This window comes from Solanum tuberosum, unplaced genomic scaffold (assembly GCF_000226075.1).
Source record: "Solanum tuberosum cultivar DM 1-3 516 R44 unplaced genomic scaffold, SolTub_3.0 scf00034, whole genome shotgun sequence".
Classification (NCBI taxonomy): Eukaryota; Viridiplantae; Streptophyta; class Magnoliopsida; order Solanales; family Solanaceae; genus Solanum; species Solanum tuberosum.
Window position 1 is genome coordinate 1,925,506 of NW_006238962.1, and position 13,122 is coordinate 1,938,627.

The window sequence follows — 13,122 nt, forward strand, 5'->3', positions numbered from 1 at the left end:
CCCCTACCAACCTCCCCCTTTTTTCTTTCAAAATCTAAATTTAAAAGCCCACCTAACCAAATCAACCAAACATTGGCCCAAAAAAAGTGAATGAAAAAGCCCAAATTAAGCAAAAAATTCCACCTGAAAGACAAAAACACACAAAAAAAAGTAGCACAACTTTGCCTTGAGATCTCCTCTACTGATCCAAAGAAGGAAGAAGAAGAAGATGACGGTTTTCCACTTCTTCAACTGTGCAATCCTTACATTCGGACCTCATGCTGTCTATTACTCAGCAACTCCTTTGTACGTTTTTTTGCTAAAAACTTAGTTTTTTCATGGATCTTTTTATATGCAATTTGGGCTTTTTTTTGTTGTCAATTCCCATGTTTTTTATTTTGGGGTTTCATGTTAAGCAATTTATTGACCTGTATTAACTTTTATATGGTTTTCTGGCTTCTGGGTATGCACTGGATTTAGTATTATTTTGCTTCTACGAGTTAATTTGATTTTTTTCAAGAATCGATTTTGATCTCTTTATATGAAATTTGGGTTTTGTTTTCAATTCCTATGTTTTTGATTGAGTGATTTTTGTTTGGGGTCTCATGTTTTGTGTTTATAGGCAATTTAATGAACTCTTATATGATTTACTGGTGCATTGAATTTAGTATTTTTTAATTATAGGAGTTAATGTTTAAGTATTAGTCAAATTATTCAAAAGATGTTATCTTTTATAGGTTATGATTAAACATTGTTATTGGTTATGACTTAAAATTAATTGTGAGCAGCTGTTATTGATTCTTAAGTGTTTTATCATGATATCTGAAGTTTTAATGTATTTTTAGTCTCGTGTTTAGTGTTAATTGGCAATTTAATGATCTGTGTTGACTCTTATTTGATTTTCTGGTTACTGGGTATGCATTGAGTTTTTTGTACTTCCTCTGTTTCGATTTGTTTGTCTGGTTTGGACTTGGTGCGGAATTTAAGAAAGTAAAGTAGGTTTTTGAATCTTGTGGTATTAAACTAATTGATACGTAGAATGTATCAAAATGTCCTTTAATCGTGTGGTCTTGAATATGTCATGTGGAGAGTTACAATTGAAGAGTTGCCAAAAAGAGAAAAAAAGACATTCTTTTTGAAAACGGAGGGAGTATCTTTTAGTTCTAGGAGTTAATGTTAAACAGTGAGAAGAGTTTTTGATTGGTAGTATTAGTCAAATTATTCAAAAGATGTTATCTTTATTGTCATAAGAAAAAAAGATGTTATCATTATAGGTTATGATTAAAACATTGTTATTGGTTATGGCTTAAAATTCATTCTTTTCCTTTAATCATGAGCCATTGTTATCAATTCTTAGGTGTTTAATCATGATATCTGAAGTTTCAAGTGTATTTTTTTTATCAGGGTAGGATGCAGGGCTTTGGGTGGGGGTTCCTTGGAACCCAGTAAATTTTTACGTAGATTCAGAAATTCAGTATTTTTATTGAAAAGTTTATTGAACATATAAGCAATTTGTGTTGGCAACCCGTTAACAAATTAGCCTCTTGGTCCAGTGGTAGAATTGGAACCCACTTATGCTTTGCTGCCCTCCTTATCGAGGGTTCAAATCCCTTTGGGGCACTTATCATAATTTTAGATGTCAGGAACCCATAACTTTTAAATCCAGATCCACCTCTATTTTTTATCATGTGTAAGTAGCAAAAGTTTGTGCAAAAAATGATGCATTTATTTGTTAAGTGCATAATCTAGGTAAGGTTTTTCGATACTATGATTTTGCCTGTTATGAATGATATTTTTTTTTTGAAAAGGCAAGTAGTATTGATAACAAATCTAGCACTAAGAAAGTACAGTAAATATATCAGAAAAAGTCAACCCTGGCTATCTACACTAAAGATTCTATGATTTGTAACAGTGTATCTGCATCTTCAACTAAATCCATTTTACACCAAAAAGTGACCAAAAGAATACAGTTAGACTTGATTTTCCTGATTTAGTTCCTCTGTCCATCGAAGCATCTTCTATTTCTCTCCTTCCAAATGCTCCATCATATTGCAGCAGGTGTAGAATTCCAGTCTCTCCTCAAAATATTTAGGCAATCCTTTTCTATTTCAGCACAGGAGAGTCTGTTATGAATGATATTGTAGTGGATCAGCTTTATTTTGTTCTAATAGTTTCAAGCAGGTGGCTGTAGCTATCGGTTTATCTGATTAATGTTTGGTCAAGCATATATATATATATACACACACACACACACACACCCACACATCTATGTTACTCGGATTCTTTAGAAATGTTGACAGGTGCGTGTGGGATTCTCCAAAAGTAGTGCATTTTTGGAGAATCCAACACGGGCGCGGCAACATTTTTGGAGAGTCCAAGCAAACATAGATCTACAAATATACTTATGCTGCTAGGCTTGTTTAATCTTCTTCCCTATTTTATCTTGTTTAGACCTCAATATCTGAAACTGATACTTGATAATATTATGTTTCCTCATCGTTTTCTTGTTATGCATTCAAAAGTTAGTCAAATTGGACTGTTGTTATGTATGATATAATTGTCCGTCCTTCTTGAGTGAGTCGTTCTAGTATGTTCTTTTTTCTCTTTAATCTATGATTTTAGAATCAAGTCAACCTTATCATTTGTGACACATTCCATGACATGGAAGGGAGGCCTCTATAAACCAATACCGTATTTTTAACAGAAGTTTTCTTTTTTTGTAAAGGAAATTTGAACAGAAGTTGAAACTATGATGTTTTTATGCAGGTCTGAGTATGACACGCTGTGGACTTCAATAAAAGCTGCGGTTGTTTACCTTTTTACCGCACTAGTTAAGGTAACTGATTATGCCATTAGTCCATGACCATTAATTCATACTATTTTTACTTAATGGAATTAGCTCTTCCCAATAACAATATGAAGAAAAAATAGCTGAGAGATGAATTAAGTTTTACCTCCGTGTACCAATTTAACCAGAAAAAATGCCTAAGAATATAAACTTAATTTCCTGGACGTTACTTTTGTTTGTTTTATTCCTTAATATATCCCATCGAGCTCATTTAGATTCTTTTCCTTTTCAGCTAGTTTGTCTAGCAACATTTCTTAATGTATCTGAAAGTGAAAGCGACAATTTTGATCCATATCAGGTATTTCATTATCCCTCACTTAATATGTTTCCTTTATCATAGTGACCATCTATGACCATCATGGTCACTATCATCTTATTTTTTGGCAGTTTAGCTGTTGTCTTGCTGTCAAGGACGATTTTTTTTTTGGAAATTGGTAGTGTTTGTCAAGGATCAATTTCTATATTTGATGTTTTATCTATATTAGCCTTAGCTTCAATAAAGTAGGATTGCTGGCCTTTATCACACCCCAGAACCCTATTCTTTTTTCCTTCCGTTTTCCTTAAAATCATACTGGTGACATAGCAAGGTGAAAGTTTACTGTTAGAATGAGAGCCTGCAGCTTATAAACGTCTGCTTTCGTCTAGACGCAATTTTTTTTTTGAAAACTGCTCTCGTCTAAACATAATTGAATTTAACTGTCTGTAGACGACACATATTTCAAGGCTTGTTGAAGTGTAGGTTTGCTGTATATAGACTGAGCTTGAAGTACTTTTGAATCTTCTTTTTCTTAAACCATCCCTTTTCCCAACCATTTGATTTTATCCATCTAGGCTCTACTAGTCTCTCTTTTTTTTTTTTTATTCCTTCAAAGACCAGATCTATTCGAGCAATCACTTGAAAAACCGTCAGAGTTGGATGACATGGGAAATTGGACTTGGTGAGAAACACTGAACCGGAGCCCACAAAGTTGCCCATTCCAATTCTCTTTCATTGCAACAGCATGAAAGGAGGAATGTCTCTTTTGGTTTCTTTGCCTAGGAATTGAATCCGTGCTGATCACAATGATAAACCAAAACAAACAGGAACTCAAAGCATTAAGGCTGATTCAGTTGAAACTAATGAGAGGACAATGTTTACATTGTACCATTTTTACAAAAACTCGGCTCAATGATGAATCAAATGGTCAATGTGTGTTCTCTTCATGTGGTCCATACACTAATAACTTTTCAATGGAGGTTGATCTTTGGTGTAATTTCTTGATGTCTAGAAAAAAAAGTTCAAACTTTTTTGCAATTTAATATGGTTTTGCGTTAGTATATTATTAAGAGAAAAATTTGCGCTGATCATAAACTGCTCCTTCCCTTTTTATAGGAATTGTTGAAGGCTTTATTTGGCTTTATCGAAGTTGCAGGCCTATATTTTGCATTGACACAGTTAACCCACAGAAATATTTCGCAGAATCATAAGTTTCAAGCTGTTGGACTAGGTGAGTATGATTTATTTCTTCCTGAAATAACATGCCTTGGTCAAATTTTGATTACTGGGTGAGTAAACCTATTTAGCATGACAAGTCAGTTGGAAATCCAGCAATTGAGAATTAGTTGTTTCAAAATGCTGGCCTACATAATTTGGCGAATACCTGTTTTAATTGGTTCACTGGATAAGGTAAAAGAGTATTTATAAAATGGAAGGCAGATAATGAGGTATCATCGCCTGAAGTAACACCTTAACTGTGCTAACTTCTTCTATAACTGTTTGCGTGCTTGAAGCTTTTAGCTACATGAGAAGATAGTATGTTATTAAGTTATGGTTGGTATGACTACCTAAATCATGAACTATACTTTGTTCCAACTTCCAAGACATGAGTTGTTTAACCTGAGACCATGGGAAAATGAGTATCTTGTCTTGTACCATTGTTAGGATTAACAATGCCCACCTAACAGCTTTCCTACATGTTTTGCCAGTGAGACAGAAAACCATGTCATGATTGTTTAGCAAAGTTGTGGATTGTGAATCTGAACTGAGTTGCTAGCAAATATATCCGACTTAATAAAATTGGATTAGTGTCTTTCTCATTGACAGCATTTCTTCTTGTGAAAGTTTATTAAAGCACAAACTTGAATAGGTAAAGTCATATTGCCTCATTTCAAATATTATTAAAGGTGCAGGTGTAAGTGGTCAAAGGAGTCGTATGATTGAGAATGAGAGTTCCAATGGCAGTATTTGCAGCTTAAGAAGCGGACACATGGCAATAGTATTTTCTCGTTTGTTGGACATAATATTTAGTTCCATCATGGTGATCTTATTGTGGTACACTGATTCTGATAAAAATGAAATACTAGATGAGAGACTTAGATCTACCAACATTGTGACCCTTTAGAATTTTTTTGTGAAGTTAAATCAAGGAGTAGCAATTGAAACAGATGTACATATCAAAAAGAAAAAGAAAGAATATTTTCCTTTGGAAATGCTGCAACTTTCTGGCTTCTAACGTCATTGTTTTTGTGTTCACAGGGTGGGCTTTTGCTGATTCTGTTCTGCATAGACTGGTACCTCTTTGGTTTGGTGCTAGAGGATTGGAGTTCACCTGGGACTACATCTTGCAAGGCCTAGAAGCAAATGCAAATTTGGTAGAATTTTATTCTTCGTGGTCAATTTATTTGCCTTTGCAGTGTAGCACCTCCTACCCCTCAAAATACCCGACCCTGTAAATCCCATCTCCCACACCCAAAAGAAAAGAAGGAAGAGGGAAGAGAGAACATCACCTTCGTTATTTAGTATAATGTATTACTATGCAGCATGGAGTTGAGATGAAGTCTATCATGTCTTTCCTATTAGTTATTCTTTTTTACTTCAACATTTGGTCTTATTCTTTCTTCAGGTTTTCAGTATATCACTAGCAGCATTGGGTTCTCTTATGTGGCTACGGAAAAACAAACCCAAGACTTTGATACCTATCATATATGCATGTGCTGGGATTGTGGCAACAATGCCAACCATAACCAGGTCTGTTTTTCTTATTATAGTAAATTAATCCAGAATGAATGCAAATATCAATTAGCTGCTTCACTGAGTGTAGAAGAGTAGAGGGGTGGGCCCATTATCCCCAAGTTTGAAATGGTGTAGTCGGTTCTAAGGGGTGACCCAGATAGATCTCTCTAAAAATTTTGAAAAAATAAGTAGCTGTTTCACATGAATGAAGCAGTGAAACTTTTGGATTGTAATAGTAAATCCTTCTACTGCCCCGAGAAGATGCTTTAGAACTAGAAAAATTGTGTACAATGATAGTGGATATGGCCGGACACTAAGTTGCTCGGACTCTTCACTTTTGGTGCCACCCATGTTGACACGACGTAGGTGTGGGATCCATACCAGATCTGGTCAACCAATTTTGGGCACTTTGACCAAAAGCGGTGGAGAAATTCGAGACTGATAAAAACTAAAGCTAAAGTGAAATTGAAGAAAATGGAATACCTTGTATATAGCAATTTATGTGTCGGTCCTTTTCCTTTTATCTTCAGGATTCTCCTCCTAATCAATATTTTCTCCTTAGAATATCTTGTAAGTTTTCCATATAATGTCTCTCACGATTTAGACATTTTTATAACTCTAATTTTAGATATTTGAATTGTTTTCTAAGTTGCACGTACTCTTCACTTTCGATGCCCCACCCGTGTCGGATTCTCCAAAAATACACTACTTTTGGAGAATCTGACACGCACCAGTTGACATTTTTGAAGAGTCCGACCAACATAGATTGTTTTTAGCCGAATTCCCACACCTGTATCCAAACCTGGATCCGTAACCCCGAATCTTAGAATTTGGATCATGAAGGATCTGATCTCTAGATCCGCACCCGTATCAAACACTCGCACCCGAATCCGAGCAGCTTAGGCTGGGAATAAGGAGGATAATAATTATCAAAATGCATTCTGCAAAGACCAAATTAAAAGGAAGTCCATTTAGATCTACATTAGTTGTCTCTGTCTTTTATAATAGAAACCAACTCTAGTTTAGGAATTTTCATGTTGTCTTTTCGAACCGTATAAACTTTTTAATACTCTCCAGTATCTAGTAAGTGCTCCAGTGGCATATTTTTCAATTTTTATATCATATACTAAATTGTATCACTCTTTTTCGTCCCATTTAATTGATCCTCCTGTCTAACAATCCAAATGGACCACCATCACATTTAGTTGCCCCCACTTTGGACATTCCTTTCACCCTGTGGCCCTTTGCACATAAATTGCAAAATTATGGCAATTTTAATTTTAAAACATCAGAAATTGCCCAAGATATTTGTGGATAAACATTTTTTTATGCTCGAGAAACTAAAAAAGAAACTAAATGACATAAAGCCCCCCAGGGTTAGCTTCGTTGGCAAAGGTTGAGGGACTTGTGTCTTAGGTCCCAAGTTTGAGCCATGTGTCAAAGAAAACCAATTCCAATAGTTAAGTGGAGAAGGGTAGAAGGGTGGACCCATCAGCCCCGAGTTTCAAAGGTTGCGGTTGGCCCAAAGGGTTGGCTGCATACGGGTTTCTCAGTCACTAAAAAAAAAAAAACATAAAATGGGTTGGACATGGGGTCAGTTTGCATTGCTAAGTTAGCAATTATTTGTCTAGTTTTAATTTGACATGAATTTGTAACCTGAGAACCTGATCTTGGAGCACTAACTTCTCTTTGAAGAAAATAATTGCTTGTGTTTTAGTGTCTTTTTCATGTCTGATTCTAAAAACAGACTTGCTAAGCTACTGCTGTGGTGTTTGCAGTTATCTGAGGCGAGGCTTGGGGTGGCACCTTCCAAAAGTAGTTGGCTTTGAGCTTTTCAGCTCATTGCTAATTGCTTTTATCAGTTGGCAGTTGTTTGTTGCATGCCAGAGACCGTCTAACTGAGTTGATTACTCATTGGCTTTTCCTCATGGAAGTTGGCGTAAGGTTCTTCAACGATGAGTATGTTCTATCCGGTATTTGGACTAAAGCTTTTCATGTCCTCCTTTACCATTCACTCTGCAAGTCAGGCTTCGTAACCTTAAAATATCTTATGAACAAATTTGACGTGGAGGGATTTCATTGGTTAGCAATTTTGTCATGTATTGGTTTATGAAAGATTAGAATATATTGATGAATCATTTGGCATTTACATGTCTGAATATTTATTACATTTCTGAGTTCCACCAATGATCCGGGAGTGTTCCTGCACAAAAGTGCTTTGTATTGATAGAGTTATTGATTCATTTTCCGCAATATGTAGTTTTTTGTGGCATGGATAGTTACAGCCTAGATGCATTTGATTGGCACAAATTCCATGGGATTATGTTTCAGTGTTTTAAAAGGGCAGAATTGGGGTTCTCTCCCGGGTGAGGCCACGAAGCTTATGCCCTAGGCGCCCGGACATATGCCTAGAATGCACCCACGCCCTACACACGGAACTCGCCCCATGGTTCTTATGTAATCGTGTGTAATTAGCCTTGTAAATCCTCTTTAAAAGTTAATAATATTACGAGTAATTTAAATATTCATGGGCCTTACGCCTCGTCAAGACCTATGTGAAACGCCTCCACTTTTTCTTTTTCTTTGGTTTTCCACCCGGTGTTCGGTACCCAAATTGGAGCCCGACTAAATTTGGATTCGTGCTGGGAAGTCCCACATTGGGGGTAAAGCGCTCCCTAACAAAGGCGACTCCTTATCCTAAGGGACTCGGACACGAGATCTCTTGGTTAAGGATGAATGAGTACTTACCACTCTACCACAATCTTTGTTGGTCTTCCACCTTTTAAAACATTGATGTCCCATACATACATATATCTATAAAAATATATATCCCTTTGTCCCAGTTTATATGGCTTAATTTCCGTTTTAGTCAGTCCCAAAAAGGATGACACATTTCTATACGACTATATCAAGTAACAATTTATTGTTAAAATACCCATTTTACCCTTAACGAAATGATTTATAGCCACACAAATATGTATCACTTATTTTAGACCACAAATTTTAAAAGTTTTCTCTTCTTTCTTAAACTCCATGTCAAGTCAAACTAACTCATATAAAATGGGACGGGGGAGTATGAGATTTATAAATTTATTACAATTAAACAATAGCCCAAGAAAATCATGTTAAGCCAAAGTAAATCTCCCTACTTGTTTGTAAAATGATCCATTCATTTTGTTTGTTGTTTATTTTGTGAGCAATGTTAAACCAATGACTTAGAGCAATTTAAGGTTTACCTTTATTTCCTCTATTATTCTGTGGTGAAATTTATTGTATGATTCATCACCATTGGCCTAATGACTCAATTCATACACTGCATTGACATAATTTGACCTCATACAACAACTATATCTCCCACAAAAAAAGTGAAAAAATCAATCTTCATTTCTTATATGATGAACATTTCTTATCTTGAATAATTGTTATTGTGTTTAATATATAGTTCTTTTGTATATCATCTTCCTTAGGGGCAGCCTTGGGGGTTGGTTCTTCCGAGGCAGCTTGTTAGTCGAAAATTCCCTTTGAAAAATGCAGGTGTATCGATGTTTTTTCAGTTTGTTGCTGATCTCTGCTGTTCTGTTTTCTTTCTCTTGTGCACTCTCTGATCATGAAGCATCATTGCTTGCACGACGACAACTCTCAACACTTCTTGAAAATGGTAATTTACCCGATAAATATGAATTCGAGGTGAATGTAGAATACACATTTCCTAATTCTAGGCTTAGACGTGCTTATATTGCGTTAAAGGCATGGAAAGAAGCTATATATTCTGACCCTTCTGAATTCACTAGCAATTGGAAAGGTCCAGATGTTTGTAACTATAAAGGCGTGTTCTGTTCGCCTGCTTTAGATGATCCTAATGTCACTGTTGTTGCTGGGATTGATCTGAATCATGCAGATATAGCAGGTTATTTTCCTGTAGAATTAGGATTATTGACAGATGTAGCTTTGTTTCACTTAAACTCCAATAGATTTTGTGGAATTGTTCCTGAGAGTTTTTCGAAGCTTACGTTGATGCATGAGTTTGATGTTAGTAATAATCGTCTTGTTGGCCCTTTCCCTAAGGTTGTTTTGAACATGTCTAGTCTTAAGTACTTGGATTTAAGGTTTAACAACTTTGAGGGAGAGTTGCCTTCACAGTTGTTTGACAAAGATCTTGATGCTTTGTTCTTGAATGATAATCGATTCGTGTCTACCATCCCTGAGACTCTTGGTAACTCTTCAGCTTCTGTGATTGTGTTTGCTAATAACAAGTTTCATGGTTGTATTCCCAGTAGCATTGGGAAGATGTTGAATTTGGATGAGATTGTGTTTATGAACAATGATCTTGGTGGATGTTTGCCTGTTGAAGTCGGGTTGTTAAAGAATGTAACAATGTTTAATGCTGCTGGGAATTTGCTTTCTGGGATATTGCCAAAGACACTTGATGGTCTTTCACATGTTGAGGAATTGGATATTTCACATAATACCTTAACTGGGTTTGTTCCGGAGAATCTATGTTCATCGTTGAGTTTGAAGAAGTTTGTGTTTTCGTTTAATTACTTTAATGGAGAGGCTAAAGGTTGTGAAGCGCGAACAAGGAAAGATATGAGTTTTGATGATAGGAACAATTGTTTGCCTGGTAGAGCAAAACAAAAGTCTCAAAAAGAATGTCAACCTATTGTGAGTAAGCCTATTGATTGTAGTAAGGCTAAATGTGGAGGGCCTTTAACAAAATCTCCTCCTAGTAAGAAAAATGAAGTGCCACCAAAACCAACACCAACACCAGCACCAAAACCTCGACCTACCCCTAAGTCACCACCCACCCCAAAGAAGGCTTCTCCTCCACCAACACAAGTCGTTTCATCGCCCCCTCTAGTACATTCTCCACCACCACCTGTTCACTCCCCTCCACCACCTCTAGTACATTCTCCACCACCACGTGTCCATTCTCCTCCTGTTTCCTCTCCACCACTACCCGTCCACTCCCCTCCATCACTACCTGTCAACTCCCCTCCACCACCTATAGTACATTCTCCACCACCACGTGTCCATTCTCCTCCCGTGTCCTCTCCACCACCACCTCTTGTCCAATCTCCACCGCCACTACATATCAACTCCCCTCCACTACCTATAGTACATGCTCCACCACCACATGTCCATTCTCCTCCTGTTTCCTCTCCACCACCACCTCATGTCCAATCTCCACCGCCACCTCTAGTACATTCTCCACCACCACCTGTCCACTCTCCTTCTCCACATGTTTCCTCTCCACCACCACCTATCCAATCTCCACCGCCACCTCCAGTACATTCTCCACCACCACCTGTCCACTCTCCACCTCCACCTATTTCCTCTCCACCGCCACCTGTCCATTCCCCTCCACCACCACCCGTCCACTCTCCTCCTCCACCTGTTTCCTCTCCACCACCACCTGTCTACTCCCCTCCACCACCACCCGTTCACTCTCCTCCTCCACCACCACCCGTCCACTCTCCTCCTCCTGTTTCTTCCCCACCACCACCTGTCCACTCTCCTCCACCTCCGGTACACTCACCACCACCACCTTTCGAACATGTTGTCCTTCCACCAAATATTGGTTCAATTTACGCATCGCCACCGCCACCAATCTTCCAAGGATATTAATTAAGCAATGAATGAAGCTTCGTCTCGTTTCCACCTTTTTAGTACGTATAATATTTAGTACATGCAGAATTACATAATCATTTTTCTTAATGTAAGATTATTATCTAATATATGGTGATGTTTTTCTTTCTTTAAACTGATACAATATAATCTTGGAAAAGAATTTGTATATGAAATTGTTGTAGGAGTATGTTTTTTTATTTTAACTTTGTCTTGTTTCAATAGCAAAACGTCAAACACACTCACCTGTTTGCGCAAGGATTTAAGAATGATTCTTGTTTTTTTCCTCCTGACTCGAATCTACTACTTTAAAATTTAAGGTGAAATAGATTTAGCATCTAAACAAATCATCTTTGTCGAAGTTAGAACAATAAAGTACCAACAAATTTACAAAATTCTTTCTTTTGTTATTTTATCTGATCATCAATACGATTTGTTGATGTGTTGAAAATCACAAGCTTATAACAAATGAAATATCTATAAGTTGACTAAAACAAGAACAATAACTTTTCTGTCATATTCAAAATAAAATATATTTAATGATAAGGACCACAACAAACTCCTAAGTTCTAACATTACAATCACTTAATTTCAATCGATTACACAAGAGATTATATTGTTAATAATGGGGAAAAGGGTCTGAAAAATATTTCAACTTTGGTCGAAATTGCTGTTACGATACCAAATTTTGGAAAAGATCTTTTACCCCCCTGTACTATTTAATAGTATATTTTAAGGGTATATATGTGCCTACGTGGACATCATAAATATTGCATCATCTTAAATAGTAATGTGTCCACGTGGGCACATATATACCTTTAAAATACACTATTAAATAGTGCAGGGGGTAAAAGGTTCTCCATAAAGATTGGTATCATAACAACAATTTCGGCCAAAGTTGGAGTATTTTTCAGACCCTTTTCCTTTAATAATATAAAAAGAACCATCTAGTATGACTTGTCACAGAGTTTAAGAAAATAAAGAAGACTTTTCAGTTTCGTGGTCCTAAACTAAAGTTATATCAAATATCAAAATACCCTTTAATATTGTGGCCTTAGACATACCACGTGGAACATAGTCCAAAAGTTATACAAATAAATAGATTAACTCTAATTAATAATGGAGAGATAACATACATACATCCCACCATAATCGTTGATAATCCTTGAATTCTTTTCAACATTTTATTCTAATTTTACTATATAGTGACAGATTTTCCAACAATTAAGCAAGTTGACAATTGCCTAGCAAGAATTAAGAAGCTACCTAGCATCAAATAAAGTGAAGACCAAGAAAAATTATCTATATTAGTCTCCTGAATTAGTCTAATAGTTTCTTTCTAGAAAATTTATCAATTCAAAATTCTCCTTTACTATGTCTGGAACTAAAAATATCTTTTGATGGCCGAACTCTAAAAATAAAGAAAATTCATTCGATCAATTCAAATTTATTAAATCAGTAGATTTTTTTAAATATATACAAAATGATTCGTCTTATTTTAAATATTTTATCTGCATAAGTCATTCCTCTTTATCTCCAGTACCTTATGAACACGTAACGCGAACAAATTTCCTAGCTATTTCATAATCATTTACAAGAATTTATATTTTATTCTTTCATATATAATTATTTATTCATATTTTTATTTTAATAATATTAATATCAATATTAGTTTACT

The 13,122-nt window shown here is 36.0% G+C and overlaps 2 protein-coding genes across 2 annotated transcripts; both read left to right on the plus strand.

The window, feature by feature from the left end:
- Positions 1-91: 91 nt before the first annotated feature.
- LOC102599990 (transmembrane protein 147) lies at positions 92-8,072 on the plus strand. Its single transcript, XM_006342544.2, has 7 exons — positions 92-285; positions 2,746-2,815; positions 3,060-3,125; positions 4,200-4,314; positions 5,343-5,458; positions 5,710-5,834; positions 7,598-8,072. The coding sequence occupies exons 1-7, from the start codon at positions 209-211 to the stop codon at positions 7,719-7,721; spliced, it is 693 nt and encodes a 230-aa protein (XP_006342606.1). The 5' UTR covers positions 92-208; the 3' UTR covers positions 7,722-8,072.
- Positions 8,073-9,254: 1,182 nt separating this feature from the next.
- LOC102600313 (pollen-specific leucine-rich repeat extensin-like protein 3) lies at positions 9,255-11,513 on the plus strand. The gene has a single exon (XM_006342545.2). The coding sequence runs from the start codon at positions 9,348-9,350 to the stop codon at positions 11,442-11,444; it is 2,097 nt and encodes a 698-aa protein (XP_006342607.1). The 5' UTR covers positions 9,255-9,347; the 3' UTR covers positions 11,445-11,513.
- Positions 11,514-13,122: the final 1,609 nt, after the last annotated feature.

Bases quoted from the DNA above. Each gene is read 5' to 3' on its own strand.
- LOC102600313 (XM_006342545.2), top strand. From the start codon at position 9,348: ATGCAGGTGTATCGATGTTTTTTCAGTTTGTTGCTGATCTCTGCTGTT.
- LOC102599990 (XM_006342544.2), top strand. From the start codon at position 209: ATGACGGTTTTCCACTTCTTCAACTGTGCAATCCTTACATTCGGACCT. The intron at 4,315-5,342 runs GTGAGTATGATT...TTGTGTTCACAG, and splicing joins GTTTCAAGCTGTTGGACTAG to GGTGGGCTTTTGCTGATTCT. The intron at 5,835-7,597 runs GTCTGTTTTTCT...TGGTGTTTGCAG, and splicing joins ACAATGCCAACCATAACCAG to TTATCTGAGGCGAGGCTTGG.